This window comes from Eumetopias jubatus, unplaced genomic scaffold, assembly GCF_037043125.1.
Source record: "Eumetopias jubatus isolate StellerSeaLion01/CBP00866 unplaced genomic scaffold, mEumJub1_p1.0 scaffold_16, whole genome shotgun sequence".
Taxonomy (NCBI): domain Eukaryota; kingdom Metazoa; phylum Chordata; class Mammalia; order Carnivora; family Otariidae; genus Eumetopias; species Eumetopias jubatus.
Genome location: NW_028274822.1, coordinates 86754980 through 86770140, shown reverse-complemented (window position 1 = coordinate 86770140; position 15161 = coordinate 86754980). Strand labels below are relative to the sequence as shown.

At 40.0% G+C, this 15161-nt stretch overlaps 1 protein-coding gene and 1 pseudogene across 3 annotated transcripts in view; one reads left to right on the top strand and one right to left on the bottom strand.

The window, feature by feature from the left end:
* The window catches only part of CLIP1 (CAP-Gly domain containing linker protein 1), a 118141-nt gene extending 104522 nt beyond the window's left edge, over positions 1-13619 (top strand). For all 3 annotated transcript variants that reach the window (XM_028092514.2, XM_028092512.2, XM_088019575.1), the window contains 6 exons: positions 2217-2269; positions 8658-8775; positions 8856-9006; positions 9575-9624; positions 11517-11641; positions 11960-13619. In XM_028092514.2, the coding sequence (XP_027948315.1) occupies positions 2217-2269; positions 8658-8775; positions 8856-9006; positions 9575-9624; positions 11517-11641; positions 11960-12185 (723 nt within the window). In that variant the 3' untranslated portion in view covers positions 12186-13619. The remainder of the gene's footprint in view (positions 1-2216; positions 2270-8657; positions 8776-8855; positions 9007-9574; positions 9625-11516; positions 11642-11959) is intronic.
* Positions 13620-13774: 155 nt separating this feature from the next.
* LOC114200392 (protein FAM204A pseudogene) lies at positions 13775-14590 on the bottom strand (annotated as a pseudogene).
* Positions 14591-15161: the final 571 nt, after the last annotated feature.

Here is a 15161-nt window from a genome sequence, read left to right as displayed (position 1 = left end):
TGGCCAAATCTGAGATAATTTAAATATCAAAAGAAATATAGTTATGGAGTATAGCCTATTGATTAACATTAGAAACCATGGTGTATCATGGAAACAGGTAGATATAAATAAATGGAGGAAAAACGAAGGCCCTTTCTTACAGTGAAATGATAACTAATAAATAGGTGAAATGATGGAATTAGAAAATCACTATTGGGTAACCATGATGGTAGTATTTTATTTAGGGAAGACTCATCAGTTGGTGCTAAAAGAAATGGATTGACATTTTGCTGAGGAGCAGGATGTTTACATTTATGCTTATACTTCAGAGTATCTCTTCACAAAATACGTATTAATTACAAAGAAAAATAATATCTTTACAGTGGAGAAACATGGAAGATACTTCCTCAACCAAGTGATCAAAGTTACCCTTATCAAAAAACATTGTGTGCCCTTTGATCCCTATTGAGGACAACGCAGGATCAGTTCTGTGGTGTTCCTGCCAAAAAGTGTGTGCTCTGACTCTATTCATACGGAAACATCAGATGAATCCAAATTGACATTGTGTTCACTTGTGTGCCTCAAAAATGTCAAGGTCACAAAAAATAAGGAAACAGTGAGGAATTAGATTAAAGAAACGTAACTAGGAAATGAACTTGTCAACCTGGATTGGGTCCTGAAGGAGAAGAAGGAAAAAACGTCTCTTATAAAGAAACCCGTACCATAAGTATTTCAAATTTCTGTTCCATGGAAATTCAGGCACAATGCACCCTCCAAGAAAGAGGGAAAATCTCTGCATACTTGTTCTTTAAAGTGTTGAATGATTTTTCACGTGTTTATTAATAATTCGTATTTTCTCTGTAGGTACTTCTCAGTACCTACTCTTAATTATAAAACAGCTTCCTTGTTTATAAAATAAATATAAACTGTATAAAAGGGCATGAAGGAAAAACAAAGAAAACCCCTCTCATCTCCACATCCCACTCTCCAGATGTTCTCCCTCTTATTTTAGTTTTTAAGGTTTGTCTCCCACCCTTTTTCCTTCCTTTCACTCTTTAAAAATTTCTAAATATTTTTTGTGAATTACTCATGCAGCAAAAGCATACATCTCTAGTGGACTAGGAAAGCAGAGTTTACATTGAAAAAACTGAATGTTTAGTCTCAATAGATTTTGTGATAAATACAATTTTATGTTCAAAACACGTTTATGTATATTTAAGAACTTTAATAGTATGAAGACCTCATAGCAAAGCATATGCATAACTGATACAAAATCGGAAATAAGACTATAGCTACATATAGTGAGCCAGTAGCTTAAATTCTGGGCTGTTGGAAACCATTCCATAGTCTGGTGTTATTCTTTGATTTGGGGGGGAAAAAACCCACAAAGGAGTGTTCTCACCCCTTTGATTTTTGGCTTTTTTTTTTTTTTAAGATTTTTTATTTATTTACTTGGGGGGTGTGGAGAGAACACAAGCAGGGGGAGCAGCAGAGGGAGAAAGAGGCTCCCCACTGAGCATGGAGCCCGAGAACAGGGACACGGGTTCGATCCCAGGACCCCGGGGTCATGACCTGAGCTGAAGGCAGACGCTTAACGCACTGAGCCACTCAAGCGCCCCTCACCCCTTAGTTTTATTAACAGTGTGAGTTGAAATTGGTATTTCAATATAATAAACTCTGTGTGGTACAGACCAGGGGGTGGGGGTGAGTCTTCTCTCACAGGATTAATTAACTGAGTCTTTTGTTTTTCACCCTTCGTAGAATAGAATTTTAGAACTGAAGGGCTACTGGAAATTCTCTTCTAACTTCCTTGTTTTATAGGTGAGAAACCAATGCCTGGAATGTGGAAGGCATGAAATGAGGCCCAGGCGGAGTAAACAGCCTGTTCCTAGCCTCCCCATGAGTTAGTGACACTTGATCTGTGTGATTTCGGTGAAGGAAGGAGCCAGAATGTTAACAGTGAAGCTTTCACTCATTCATTTAAGAAATGAATGAAACATTTATCGAATGTTGAAGATACAGCCTGCTCTGAGGAAGGAGAGTCATTCGCGTCATAAGTGATTTGTAAATTAACAACTGTACATGATGTACTAACCACTATTTTTTTCATCGCCAGTGAGGAAGGCCCATTGCTTTAGCTGCCCCGGAGCCTGGGAATGGGACATGTGGAATGAGAAATAGGTCTCTCTGTGGACTTCTCTAATGAACTGAACTTTTTTGTGTGTGTTTTTTTTCAGCTAGAAGAGGAGAGATCTGTGCTCAATAATCAGTTGTTAGAAATGAAAAAGAGGTAGGCTTTCTTTTTGTGTTTATTGTTGCGTGTATGTGTTTAATTAGGAAAACGTCAGAACATGATGCGTATGGTGCCTTGTAGAAAACATACCACCTTCTTTTCAGAGAATTGGATTGTGATAGTTTGGTGCTCATAACTGATAAATGATGAAAATGTATTTGCAAAAGTTACAGTATTAATTACCAAGACAAAGAATAGGTTAATTTTTAAGCCTCCTTCAGTTGCATTTATTCAGAAGTGTTCTGAGATCAGATTGTCTCATTATTACTGCTGTCACCTCCTCATTTTCAGGAGCTAAAAATGCTGTAATTTTACATAGAGTAATTAATCAGCGTATAAATACTGATTGCATTATATAAAAACTTTAACTTTTCAATAATAATGTGTTAGCATGAATTTGAATGTTTCTATTTTTCTAGAAAAGAGCCTTGTTATTTGTTACTCTTTCATGATAATCAAATGATATTGAAATGGAAACCTTCCAGCACTTTTGAGTAAGGATAAACCGGCCCAGAGAAATAACCGTTTAGAAGCTTGATGCTTCTAAATCCTGACAGGCTCTGTCTGCTCTTTTAAAATGTGCAGTTTGTGTCTAGAGAAATTCTGTGCTTTATGCTGCATGCCAAGCAGACGTGGTGCGTGCTCTTGCTCAGAACAGCAGCCTGTGCGGTACTGAGTAGATAGATGGGCAGCGCAGTGGGGATGCACTTTTTTTTTCTTAATGAAACTAAAAGTAACTCTTTAAGAATATCTCAATCAAGAATTCTTCAGTGCTCTTGCAAAGGATTTTATTCTTGTCAGAGAGAAGGAAGTTTCACCACTGACTCACGTGTTTTGCTCTGACAGTGTTTCCTCCCACCAACATGGCGGTTGCTTAGGAACTGAGGGCTTTAGTCAACCCACAGATAGTGGGATCCACAAGCTACATTCTAAAGGACGTCAGGCTTCAGTCCCGGGCTGCCTTTCCTCCTTTCTTTTTTTAATTAAGAAATACTTAGATTCCTTCTTCTGTAAAGTTTCACACCAGAATGCGCATATGGCTCATCAGCAACCCCCCCCCCCCCCCCCCCCCCCCCCCCGGCCAAATCCAGCCAGCTTTTCTCCAGGCGACCATGAGCTGTGGTGACTGGTCTGCCATTCCTTCCCCAGCACCTGTGCAGGCCCCCACAGCTCTTTTACATAGATAAGGCTCTGTTACGAGAACCTCCCTATGCAGTTACCAGGGGTGTGTGAAAAAAACTAATAGGGCTTATTCCTGTGACATTCTGGTGAGAGAGCATATGAAAATGGGCTGGTGTAAGTCAGCAGGTACTGGCATTATCCCTTTGTATTCATAATTCACACACTCAATCTCAGAACAACCCAGTGAAATATATGGCGGGGCTTGCATTTACAAACGATGAAACGAAAGCCCAAAATGTTAGGCAACTTGGCCAAGAACTCAGATGCAGGCCTAAGACCGAGGGCTTCAGATTTTTATGCTGGCTCTTTTCTCACTGTACATTTATTTATTTATTGTTACTCTTAAATCTTTTTTGTTTTTTTAATAGAGTAAAGCTGCTATGCTTCTTTAGTCTTTACCATGTGACTTTAAATTACATGCCTTTCAAAATGTTATCAGGCCTGTAACTTTTTTCACGGCTTAAAAGGATGGACCAAGTTTGGGTGCTTGTTAAGGCCACTTCTTACTTCACCAACTTTGCTCCCATTTTAAGTCCTGGATAAGTTTAGAAGACTGTCTCTTGAAAATTACTCTTTATATCAATAAATGCAGATACAGATAGTAATTTTTTCTGAAAGTGAAAATTTTAAAAAAACCTAGCTTCTCCTATTTAGCACTGTTCTGTTGTCAAATTAATCCTTATGGAACGTTATGTCTGAAATCTGAATGCAAATATATTTTAGCTAATAATTTGGGCCCTTAAATGCCCTCTAAAAGCCAGTTTGATAATGGATTCATATGTAGGTCTGTGTGTGTAATAGTTAAAGTAAATTGAGCATGGAGTACTGAAAAGAATTTGATATGCTCTTAATTTAAAAGGCTGGCAAGTACTTAAATCATAAAGGTATTTGCAGTGTAGTCATTCATGCAAGAACTGAGATCTTAGTCAAGAGTTTAATTGAGCAGTGATCATTGAACATACATAGTCAAGTTAGTATCTAATTGTGTCATTCAAATGGTCATTATATTGAAGTGCAGAACTTATTCCTGACCTGTAGGCACAAACTACTTAACATTCAATAGTAGCATTGTCCTGTATTTGCTACGGTCTTTTGGTATCTGAACATTGAATTGCAGCAACATGTAGTAAAGGTTTTTCTCCTAACTTAAACATGTGATCATTATTTTGGAAACGGGTTTCCAAGTTAGGCAGACCTCTTCCAAAACAGGCTCCAAGACAGCTGACAGAGCAGAGCCAGCCTTGAATTGCTCTGCCTGATGGAAGTGGAGAAGCGGGTTCCTCTGTCCACTGAAGCCTGCAGCAGATTGGGAACATGTTTGGTTTCCCTCCCTTCTCTAGGCTTTGTGATGTCACTGCAGGGACTTGAGAGCCCCAATCTCAGACGTGGACTCTTTGGAGTCAGAATTCACTCGGTTAGTGTAAATGCAGGATAAATGTCAGGAATGGAAGCTGGTTGGCGATACCGTCTGAGATACCGAGTCTGAAGAGGTCCTGTGCTACTTCAGCTCATTAGGCTCACTGTGGGTTGCTGACTGTCTGACTGTCTCGGGCTTGCGCTACTTACCAATGCTCATTTCAGCCTCTCTTTTCCCTTCCCTACTCCTGCTTCCTTTGCTCTATCTGTGTGTCTTTAATGGTAAGACTAAAGAAAGTCTATCCACGTTATAATAAATAAATTTCATATATTTTTAGTAAAACAAATTGTTGTATATATTTTTTGGCTGCCTTTGTCCCTCTGTGTCTTGCTTTTGTTTTGTAAAATATTCTTAGCAGTACACACACATACACACACACACACACACACACACACACACACACACGCCGTTTTTATACCTATATACAGCAAAGAACTTCAGCGCAAATTTAGCTCTCCTTACTGTACCTGCATTTCTTTTCATGTTTCTAATATTTGGTTCTTGTTATCTTGCATTTTTAAAGCTTGCCCAGTAACACTTTAAGGTATTTGCTTTATTACTAGAATTTATTTCTTAAGTAAGTAGTAAGGAAAGAATCTGGCAAATATGTTCCCCTGGGGGGAAAGATTTCTGGCCCCCATAGCTGTTCTTTCGTATCATGTTTATCTTCCCTTCTTGATACTTTTTTTTTTTTTTAGAGATTTTTTATTTATTTACCGGACACAGAGAGATAGAGCGCGCAAGCACAGGGAGCGGCAGGCAGAGGGAGAGGGAGAAGCAGGCTCCCCACGGAGCAAGGAGCCCGATGTGGGGCTCCATCCCAGGACCCTGGGGTCATGACCCAAGCCGAAGGCAGCCGTTGAACCGACTGAGCCATCCAGCCCCCCCCACCCCCCACTTCTTGATACTTTGAGTAACACAAGTCACTCTGGCTAGCATGGTTTCAAGGTAACAGAGGCCCCCTGGCAGTGTGGTTGGTGACTCAGATGTCAGGAATGTTAGCGTAAGTGGGTAAGTGGTTTAAATTAGTCCCTCTTGGTTCGCACAATGGGATTAGGGTTTAGAAATAGCCTCAGAAGCCAGCAATGAAGATCTGCCACAAAGATGAGCTGCCAAAGGCTATTTGTCCTGTCATTTGGTATATAAATCACAAGGCAGATCCCTTTCTTAATCTTGTGTCTTTTGATAACTTGTACAAGAAACGTTCTGCTTGCCATCTTCTTAGAAGGCAGCCTCTCTTAGGGGTTGTGTATGCGATAAGCAGACAACGGTTCCTGTACCTTCTTCTGCCAGCTGGTGGTCTCTCCCTCCCTAACACAAAGACCCTATGCGATTTTGGCTACCTAGAGTTCTGATTATAGAAGAACTTAACTCTGTTCAGTAATCCCCAAATCCTGGTATTTTTCAGTAAAAACATTAAAACTACATTTTTCTTTTTTTTTTTTTAAAGATTTTATTTATCTATTTGAGAGAGAGAATGGGAGATAGAGAGCATGAGAGGGAAGAGGGTCAGAGGGAGAAGCCGACTCCCTGCTGAGCAGGGAGCCCGATGTGGGACTTGATCCCGGGACTCCAGGATCATGACCTGAGCCGAAGGCAGTCGCCCAACCAACTGAGGCACCCAGGCGTCCTTTAAAGTACATTTTTCAAATTTGACTTGGATTTATAACAAGTAAAGCTCTTGAAATAGTTTTTACAGTAGAGTAAACTACCAAATATGTTTAATTGAAACTTGAGTCCCAGATTTTTTGGATAACTTCGGATAACATCAGATATTTACTTTCCAGGTGGAAGAAGTACCTGTCCATTCCTTCCATTAAAATCTTTGCTTTGTTTTGACCTAAACAAGATCCTATTTCCTAGCAAGGTGTTGTTCACTTAGTGATTTAACAGCACCAATACCCATCCACTCTCCAGTGTTCATATCACGCTTGGGTGTCAAATTGAAGAAATTTCTGTAAGTCTCAGATTCTTTTCTTACTACTTATTCTGAAGTATAAGTGTAAGCCACACAACAAGATAAATACAACACTTATATTTTCATCTTTGTGTAGAATTTCAATTTACCATAAATCATGAGAATTCTGTAATTCGTGTGCCGGATATCTTGGGTCTCACTAACCAGACATACATTCTGCCATTTCTAACCTGGGCCTCAGTTTCCAATCCTTCCAGTCAGTTCTAAAACAGACTGAACCATGACATGCTCCGCATTCACCGTTCCTTCTTCTAGAACCAGGAGCGATTTGGCTGCTTGTTGTTGAAGTTTTGAACTCTCACTGATGATCATCTACAGTAATGCAGTGTTGTAGGTTGGATGGCCTGAGGGCTAGCTAGGACGTTTTTTCCCCAGTCTGTGTTTTTCCCAAAATATATTTGGGACTCTTATATAGATATAGATATACACAAGGACTCTTTCCCTCTTGTTTCACACTGCATGTAATTTTTAAAACCTTTTTATTTTAAAATGGAGATTTGCAGAAGAGTTGCCGAGGCAGCACAGAGAGTCCCCACGGAGTACCCTTCACCCTGTGTCCCCTGATAAGCCCATCATACACTCCTTGGTATGTTTGTCAAAACTGAGAAAGCAACGGTGGTTCGGTGTGCTTATCTAGACTCTAGACTTTATTCAGATTTCCCCAGTTTTTCCATTAATGTCTTTTTCCTCTTCTGGGATTCAGTCTAGGAAACCACATTGCATTCAGTGGTCATGCCTCCACAGCCTCCTTTATTCAGTCTGTGACAGTTCCTCAGTCTTTCCTTGTCTTTCATGAGCTTGGCACTTTTGAATACATGTAATTTTTACAACAAAAAGTTACACACGCGCGCGCACACACACACACACACACACACACACAAGCACACAGTAGCTTCCCCTTCTGGGTTGTATCAATTGTGTCTTTGCCCTCCCTCCCTGTCTTCCTTCATCTTCCCCTTCCTTTTTCCACCCCTTGACTACGGGATAAATGTTTCCCTCTCATGAAGGCCTGGTCCCACTCCCTCTGCTGACAACCGAATGCTGAGGCAGGCTGAGAACATAAACCAAGCGCTCTGACGTCCTCCCTCCAGACTCCCCCCCCCCCCAAGTACTTTTGTTCTCCACCTGGAAATCCATTTTAACATTTCTGTTCCAGCCTTTATGTAATTACCCTTAATCTCTATGAGCAACGTAAAGTCCTTTCCAGATTCTGTGGATGAAAAGTCATACTCCTTCAGTATGAATAGCAGTAATAACCTTTGCGACTGTTTTGGCCCATAAGATCTCAAAAACACATTCTCAGAAGTTGCGAAAAGTTTACTGAACTTAGTGAGAACCAATCGATACCTCCAGCATAAAACTGCTCTGCATGACATCCGTGTATAACCGCTTTGCATGTGTGTATTTTAATTGTTGTTATTGCTTGGTAGTAATTTATTCAAGAAATAACAATTCAGTTGGGAGGGTAGATTTTTAAAAGAATTCTTTGGGGGTAACAGTCTTGTTTTGTTTTGTTAATTCTACCTCTTCCAAAGTTATTAACTTGTTTCTTTAAATTCAAATGGATACAATGATATGCAGATTCTGCATGTCTATGCCTAGGTAAACTTGTTCTCCCTCACAGTGAGTAAAATTTCAAGTAAAATTTTGCAAGCATAATAGCCTCAGCCCCTTTAAAACTTCCCCGTAATACTTTTTTCTTTACGTTAACTCAAGTTAATTGCGTGTTCGTTCTAGGGCCGTTGTGCACTCACCACTCACTTGGTTGATTTCTGGAATTTTTTTTTTTTAACTCTTTGGTCTTTTAGAGAATCCAAGTTAATAAAAGACGCAGATGAAGAAAAAGCTTCCTTGCAGAAATCCATCAGTATTACTAGTGCCTTACTCACCGAAAAGGATGCAGAGCTGGAAAAGCTGAGAAATGAGGTAGAGTATCACCTGGGGGGGCCGTTGCCACTCCTGCTTTTGTTCCAGCTGCGAGCCTAAGCTAACCTGCTGCGTTTCAGGTCACAGTGCTCAGGGGAGAGAGCGCCTCCGCCAAGTCTTTGCATTCCGTCGTTCAGTCTCTGGAGTCGGATAAGGCGAAGCTTGAACTCCAGGTAAAGAACCTGGAGCTTCAACTCAAAGAAAACAGGAGGCAGCTCGGCAGCTCCTCAGGTAAAGTGATGGCCACATGGTGCTTCTTTCCAACACCGCCGCTTCCTGCAGAGGAGCTGTTGCTAGTGAGATGTCCTTGGAAGGCTGTTGTGCTGCCCCTGACCGAGCCCATCTGCCTTTGGATCTCCCAACCACCGAATCAGATAAGGGCTAGTCATGACACAGGTCCTCCACACAGGGGCGTGCCTGGTATGCCCCCTTCTGGAGTGATGGCCGCAATAGGAGACGTCCGCGCACTGCCATGATGGAAGGCAGAGGTGGTCCCTTTGTGAGCAAATGATCGCTTGCTTTGCTACTTTGGGTTCCAGGTGGGTGTGATGGGCATCCTCCGCACCAGTGAGCCAGCCCCCCGAGGGAGAAGACGGGCGGGTGAGGGCCAGCGTCTGTGTACATCCCTCAGGGCTCCAGATGCCCGGTAGGAACCTATGCACTGTTCCCAAAGAGGCCCATTTGGGAATTTCACATGAAAATACGTGTCTGACACTGGCCCGTTGGTTGCAGTAACCCAGGAAAAAAAGATGGCAAGTGTTGTGAATCCTGCTCCATTTTTTTTTTTTTTAAATATAAGGTAATACTGATACTCAGGCAGAAGAGGATGAAAGAGCCCAAGAGAGTCAGGTAATACTCCTTTTTTTTGTTTGGCTTACTCACTATTTTAAAAGATCATTTAACCTTTTGAAGAGGCAATATACTGTATGTATTTTTAATATTAGGCCATATGGTCTAAACAATAAATATTAAAAATATATACAGTAGAAAATCTCCCTCCACACACCATCTCTCATCTGCTCAGTTCCCGAGCAGGTTGTCATTAAACAGGTTATCATTCTTATTGGTACCTTAAAAAAAAAAAAGTCTTTCCAGAGATATAAAAACATGTACATAAAAACCAAAACTAGTTGTCTTTTCCTCTCCTTTTGGACACAAATGGTGGCGTATCTGTATAGCACGTCAGTGGACGTGACATCGGGGATGTTTCTGATCTTTCAGGTGTATTAGGAACAATGTTGTAATGAATTATCTTGAACATCTATCATTTTGCAGATATACTAGTATTTCTTTAGGACAAACTCATAGAAGTGGAATTGCTCTGTCAAAAGATTCCTTGCTCCTCTTGACCTTAAAAAGACAGAGTTCTTGAAAACTGTTTCCCCAAAGCCAAAATTATCAAAACAGCCTTAGTTTTAAAAATGGGATTATATGGAGGCAAACTGTTCTGTATTTGGAAATGTACTTGCACATGACCAACTAGTTTCCATCTTCAATTTTAATAGGACATTTTAGATATATTTATTCTGTTCAAAACTCAAAGGTACAAAAACCATCCTCTTCAAATAAAGAAAAATTTAGTGAGTTTGCAGTTTGTTTTAGTTATCCAACATCTCCTTTGAAAGACATGAAAGGATTCAGCAGGTGTACTGACTCACCCTGATGGTGTTGTCTGCTTCGTCTGTGCGTCTGATAAGCATAGATTCAATTAACGGTGTTTTCTTTTCCCCTTTCTCTGCTTCCGTTTGTTCCATCTGCCGCTGCCAACACTTTCTTCCAATCAGCAAATGGTTTGTTTTATGTTTCCTAATTTGTGATCACGTGTGTGTGTGTGTGTGTGTGTGTGTGTGTGTGTGGTTTCCCACTATACTTACATCCATTTTGTGGCTTTTCCTTCTTCCTGCAGTGTAGCTCCTAACAGGATAAAGTCTTAGAAAATGAAACTTCCCGTCAGTGTTGGAAGGGGTCTCCTGCAGAGAATCCCGAAGCTAGTGATTGCTAGCTTTGTTTCAGAACTTGTCCTGGCAAGAGAATTAGGCCCAGGATTTCTTTAAAAAGTGAAATGTATCATTTTTAATATTGTAAAGTAGGATTTATTCAGTGGATATTTAGAGAAATTGGACCTTTTTGTTATATGTAGAAGAGGGTAAAAACATTTTGTTTTTAAAGTGCCCTTGGTTTGAAAGGAGACATTAGGACGAGTGTCTCCTCCTGATGGTCACCTCATTGTCCCACTGCTCAGTGAATCTTGGCACAGGTGTTCCTTGTACATGTGGTACCTGAGCACTGCCCTGTCGCCATGTGTCACTGTCTCCTCAGCTGAAAGGGAGCTTGAGCCTTCTCTTTGAAATACCTTCATTTTTGTCTGAAGGTAACGTGTATTGACTGTTCCACTGGGACCAGTCAGTAGATGTTAAGCGGTGGTCGGAGGGGAATTTCCTGAACTTGTTCAAATCTACAGAGCATAAAAGTTCTGGATTTGTCCCAGAGTTTAATGGAACAATTGACTGGTTATGCTTTTTATAGAGTTTTGTGTATGTATGTGTGTATATATAAAGCATTTAAATGTGGGCTCAGGAATGGCCACTGTTGCGTGCGCTGCCCCCCCCCCCCCCCCGCCCCGTGAGGCGCAGCATATTCTGTAGCCACAGCGTGAGAGTGTACTTTCATGGTGTTCTCGATACCCCAGTGTACATTTAGACATTCTATACATTTGTTTCTTCTTTTTCTGGACAAATCAGATTGATTTCCTGAATTCAGTAATAGTGGACCTTCAGAGGAAGAATCAAGACCTCAAGATGAAGGTGGAGATGATGTCAGAAGCAGCCCTTAATGGGACTGGGGACGACCTAAACAGTTACGACAGGTATTTTATATTAAGCAGTACTGATCAGAACCTTTGTTCCACCTAAATAAAGGTTTTTAAAGTTAAGTTCTTCAGTGGATTGGAGAAAACAATTGCCTTGGCCATAAATCGATTTCCATAAATCTGGCAAGAGAGTGATATAACCCTATAAATGGTTTGATGTGAAAATTTAAAATGTGGACTGTAGAACGTCTACTTGAGGCTCCCAGACTTGGCCATAATTAATTCTGCTTATTTTTTGTTCTTTGAGGGTGATACTGTCTCTTGAATTTCATCTGGTAGAGATGAGTTTCTGATTGTACATGTTAACATTTGTAGTGACGACCAGGAGAAACAGTCCAAGAAGAAACCTCGCCTCTTCTGTGACATATGTGACTGCTTTGACCTCCACGACACCGAGGACTGCCCCACCCAGGCGCAGGCGTCAGAGGACCCCCCCCACTCCACACACCATGGCAGTCGGAGCGAGGAGCGTCCGTACTGTGAAATCTGTGAGGTGTTCGGGCACTGGGCCACCCACTGCAATGATGATGAGACGTTCTGATGGGACCCCCAGCCCTGCGCCGGGCTTCTCAGACGCACTAACATGTAGGCGATGGAACACCAGCATCGTGTGTGCAGACTTCCGGAGAACTCACGTTATTTTTGACCCCCATCAACAAATCTAAGAAAATATTTTGAGCTTCATTAAATCACCCTTTTAGTGTCCCCTTAGAATTTAAAATAATAAATACTTAGGTAGGTGAGTTTTCACCTCTGATTTTGTCTTGATTTTTTAAAAGTTCTAACAAGACATTGCACCAGATGCCATTACATTTACTGTCCTGAGGGAACCCTCCTAGAACAATCCCTACCCTCACAATACCTTATTTAAGTAACTTTAAATTATGCTATTACTTTTCATATTTGCACTAAAATTTTTCCAGGCTGTGTTTGTATATTTAGATATTTGGGTTAAGCTTTGACACTGGAATGAGTTGGAAAAATGTGCCATTTTGCATTTTCATCTACTCATTTAAAGTATTTTATTCTTAAAGAAGTATCTGAGCTCTTTGCACTACCTGATGTCAGTAGTGCCTTTATTTCAGGCTTGATAATACTTGGGTGTGATTATAATCATGAAACAGGTAAGGGGGGGGGAAGCCCCAAACTGCTGTGGGGACATTTTATAATCTATATGCTGCACCTACTCACTCTACTGTGGTGTTTTGTTCATTGGTTTTGCATAATTTCAGCTTCTATATATTATATGTATATATTTTTTAAAAATCTATATTTTGGGAAAAAATTTCTTTTCAGATTTTTACCTTTATGAAAAAGAAAACACATCAAGACACGATGGACTAGGCCAGAATATAACATCACGTGGCTTTGCAACTATTTTTTCTGTTTTCATTTTGTTTTCTTTAGCAGATAAAAATAACTGGGAGAATTTTCTCCAGATTTATTTCTTCAGCAGATATCCCCAGCAGTCAATTAACTAGATAATAAGCCACTATAAAACACCTAAATTAACCAATCTACAACCTTTACAAGTTTTTTTACTGTGTTTTTAGATGAATGTACGATGAGAAATTCAACATTAATAATTTTGGATTTTCTTATCACAAAAAATAAAATGAAGGACCTCAACCATCAGAAGTTTATCAACAAGTTTGAGTCTATTTATCTTCATTTGAATGTCTTCTAGAATATGTAAAAAGTAATAAATGTATCTTCCATGCTACATGTATAATAAGAACTTCTATAATTGTATATATGCCTTTGATGTATTTTTCCCCTCAAGATTATCAAATGTGTGTCTGATGAGTGAAAAATCTGTAATGAGTTGAAATTTTTAGTTATAAACATATTAAAATAGGAAGTGTTTCACAAACAGAATGTAAAGCAGTATTAAAATTTGAGCAAACAAGTGTTCTGTATCTACTTTAATAAATGGTTCTTTTTTGCCAGTGGTAGTAAACTGATGATATTCTCAGGTTTGTTTGTCAGTGTTTTTTCTTTAAATGAGCAAGCACTATATATCCAAATAGAAATTTCTACAGTCTTGTTGATAAACAGCCTTTTTTTTAGAAAAAGACTGAAAAGATTTAATAACTCCCAAATTTTATGCTTATTTTTCCGATCTATCAGTTTCCTGACATAGTTAACATAAGCAGGTAAATCTTTTCAGTAAATTGAGCAGTTGAAGACTCAAGCAAAAACCCAAGTCAAGACTCAAATGTCTTGAGGAACTCTGGCAAGTTACATATATCCCATGTTGCTCTTGGTTTCCTATCTCTTCTTTGCTTCAAACCCCCATGCAAGTTTCTTTTTTTGGGCAACCTGTGAATTTTCAGCGTCCTTTTTGGCTTTTACAAAGTTGTGGCACGCAACTGCCTTGGCAATTTTTACACCAAGCTCTCAAGTAGCTAGCTGGTTGCTGAGTTCCTCAGCCTTCTCAGTGTTCCACTCTTCCACAGCCTGGCCTATGGTCTTTTCAAGGCCTGACTTGTCAATTTTTTTCTTTTTAACGGGGCGGGGCGGGGGTTGTCAAACCTATCATTGATTCCAAAATACTGAGTAAGCTCCTTCCACTGGGTTTCACTTGAGGTCTGTTCATTTTTGAGAATCTTCATTTTTCAATTTACCTTTCCTGCAGCATTTTCTTTTCCCTCTGAATCCTGAAGTTGAGGTTTTCTGTTGAACGTTTTTTAATGAAATTCTTGAAAGTTATGCCACATATTTAAGGGAATTCCAGAGGGGCATTCTTCATATGCATTTACATTTGCCTCTACTCCAGGCTTTTGGTCCATCAGTTGGGAAATCTGAGATCTCTGTTTCTGTAACGGCCCCATCTTCTTTATCTTCCTGTAAGTTAAATCCAGAGTTCGCTAATGGGGCTTCATCTTCAGAATTCAACTCAATATCCCTTTCATTTAGGCCCGGAGGTAGCAGCCCACTCTACATCTTTTCTTCCATCAGGAGCCGGCCCCCTGGCAGCCATCTTAAGACGCCGCCCGATAAAGAGCTTTTAAGAAATCAACGTATCCCCATCTCAAAGCATCCTATGCACTTAACATAAAATAAATACTAAGGTTATTATCCATTGCTATATCACACTGTATTACCTGACAAAAATATAAATGGCAGCAGGTAGTACCAACTATCAATCCATGACGTTTTAGAAAGAAACCCTGAAAGTTGTTGGGCTGTTCAGCAAAATGATTACTGAACCAAACATTTGTTTTAGGAGCACAGACTCACCAACAGGTCGATACTTCCAAAGCAGAGTTATTAGTTGAACAAGCACATTACTTTAACCTAAATAATACCCTGACACTAGTCCTTGACTTCAGTACTAACCATAGGGGATTAAAAGACTCAAACTATAAACTTACTGTGGTAATCATTTTGCAATTTATACTTAGGTCAAATCACGTTGTATACCTGAAACTAATACAGTGTTACATGTCGATTATATCCATAAAAACTAAAAACCCTAAGGTCTGCAATATTTATAGGGCAACTACAGCAGTAT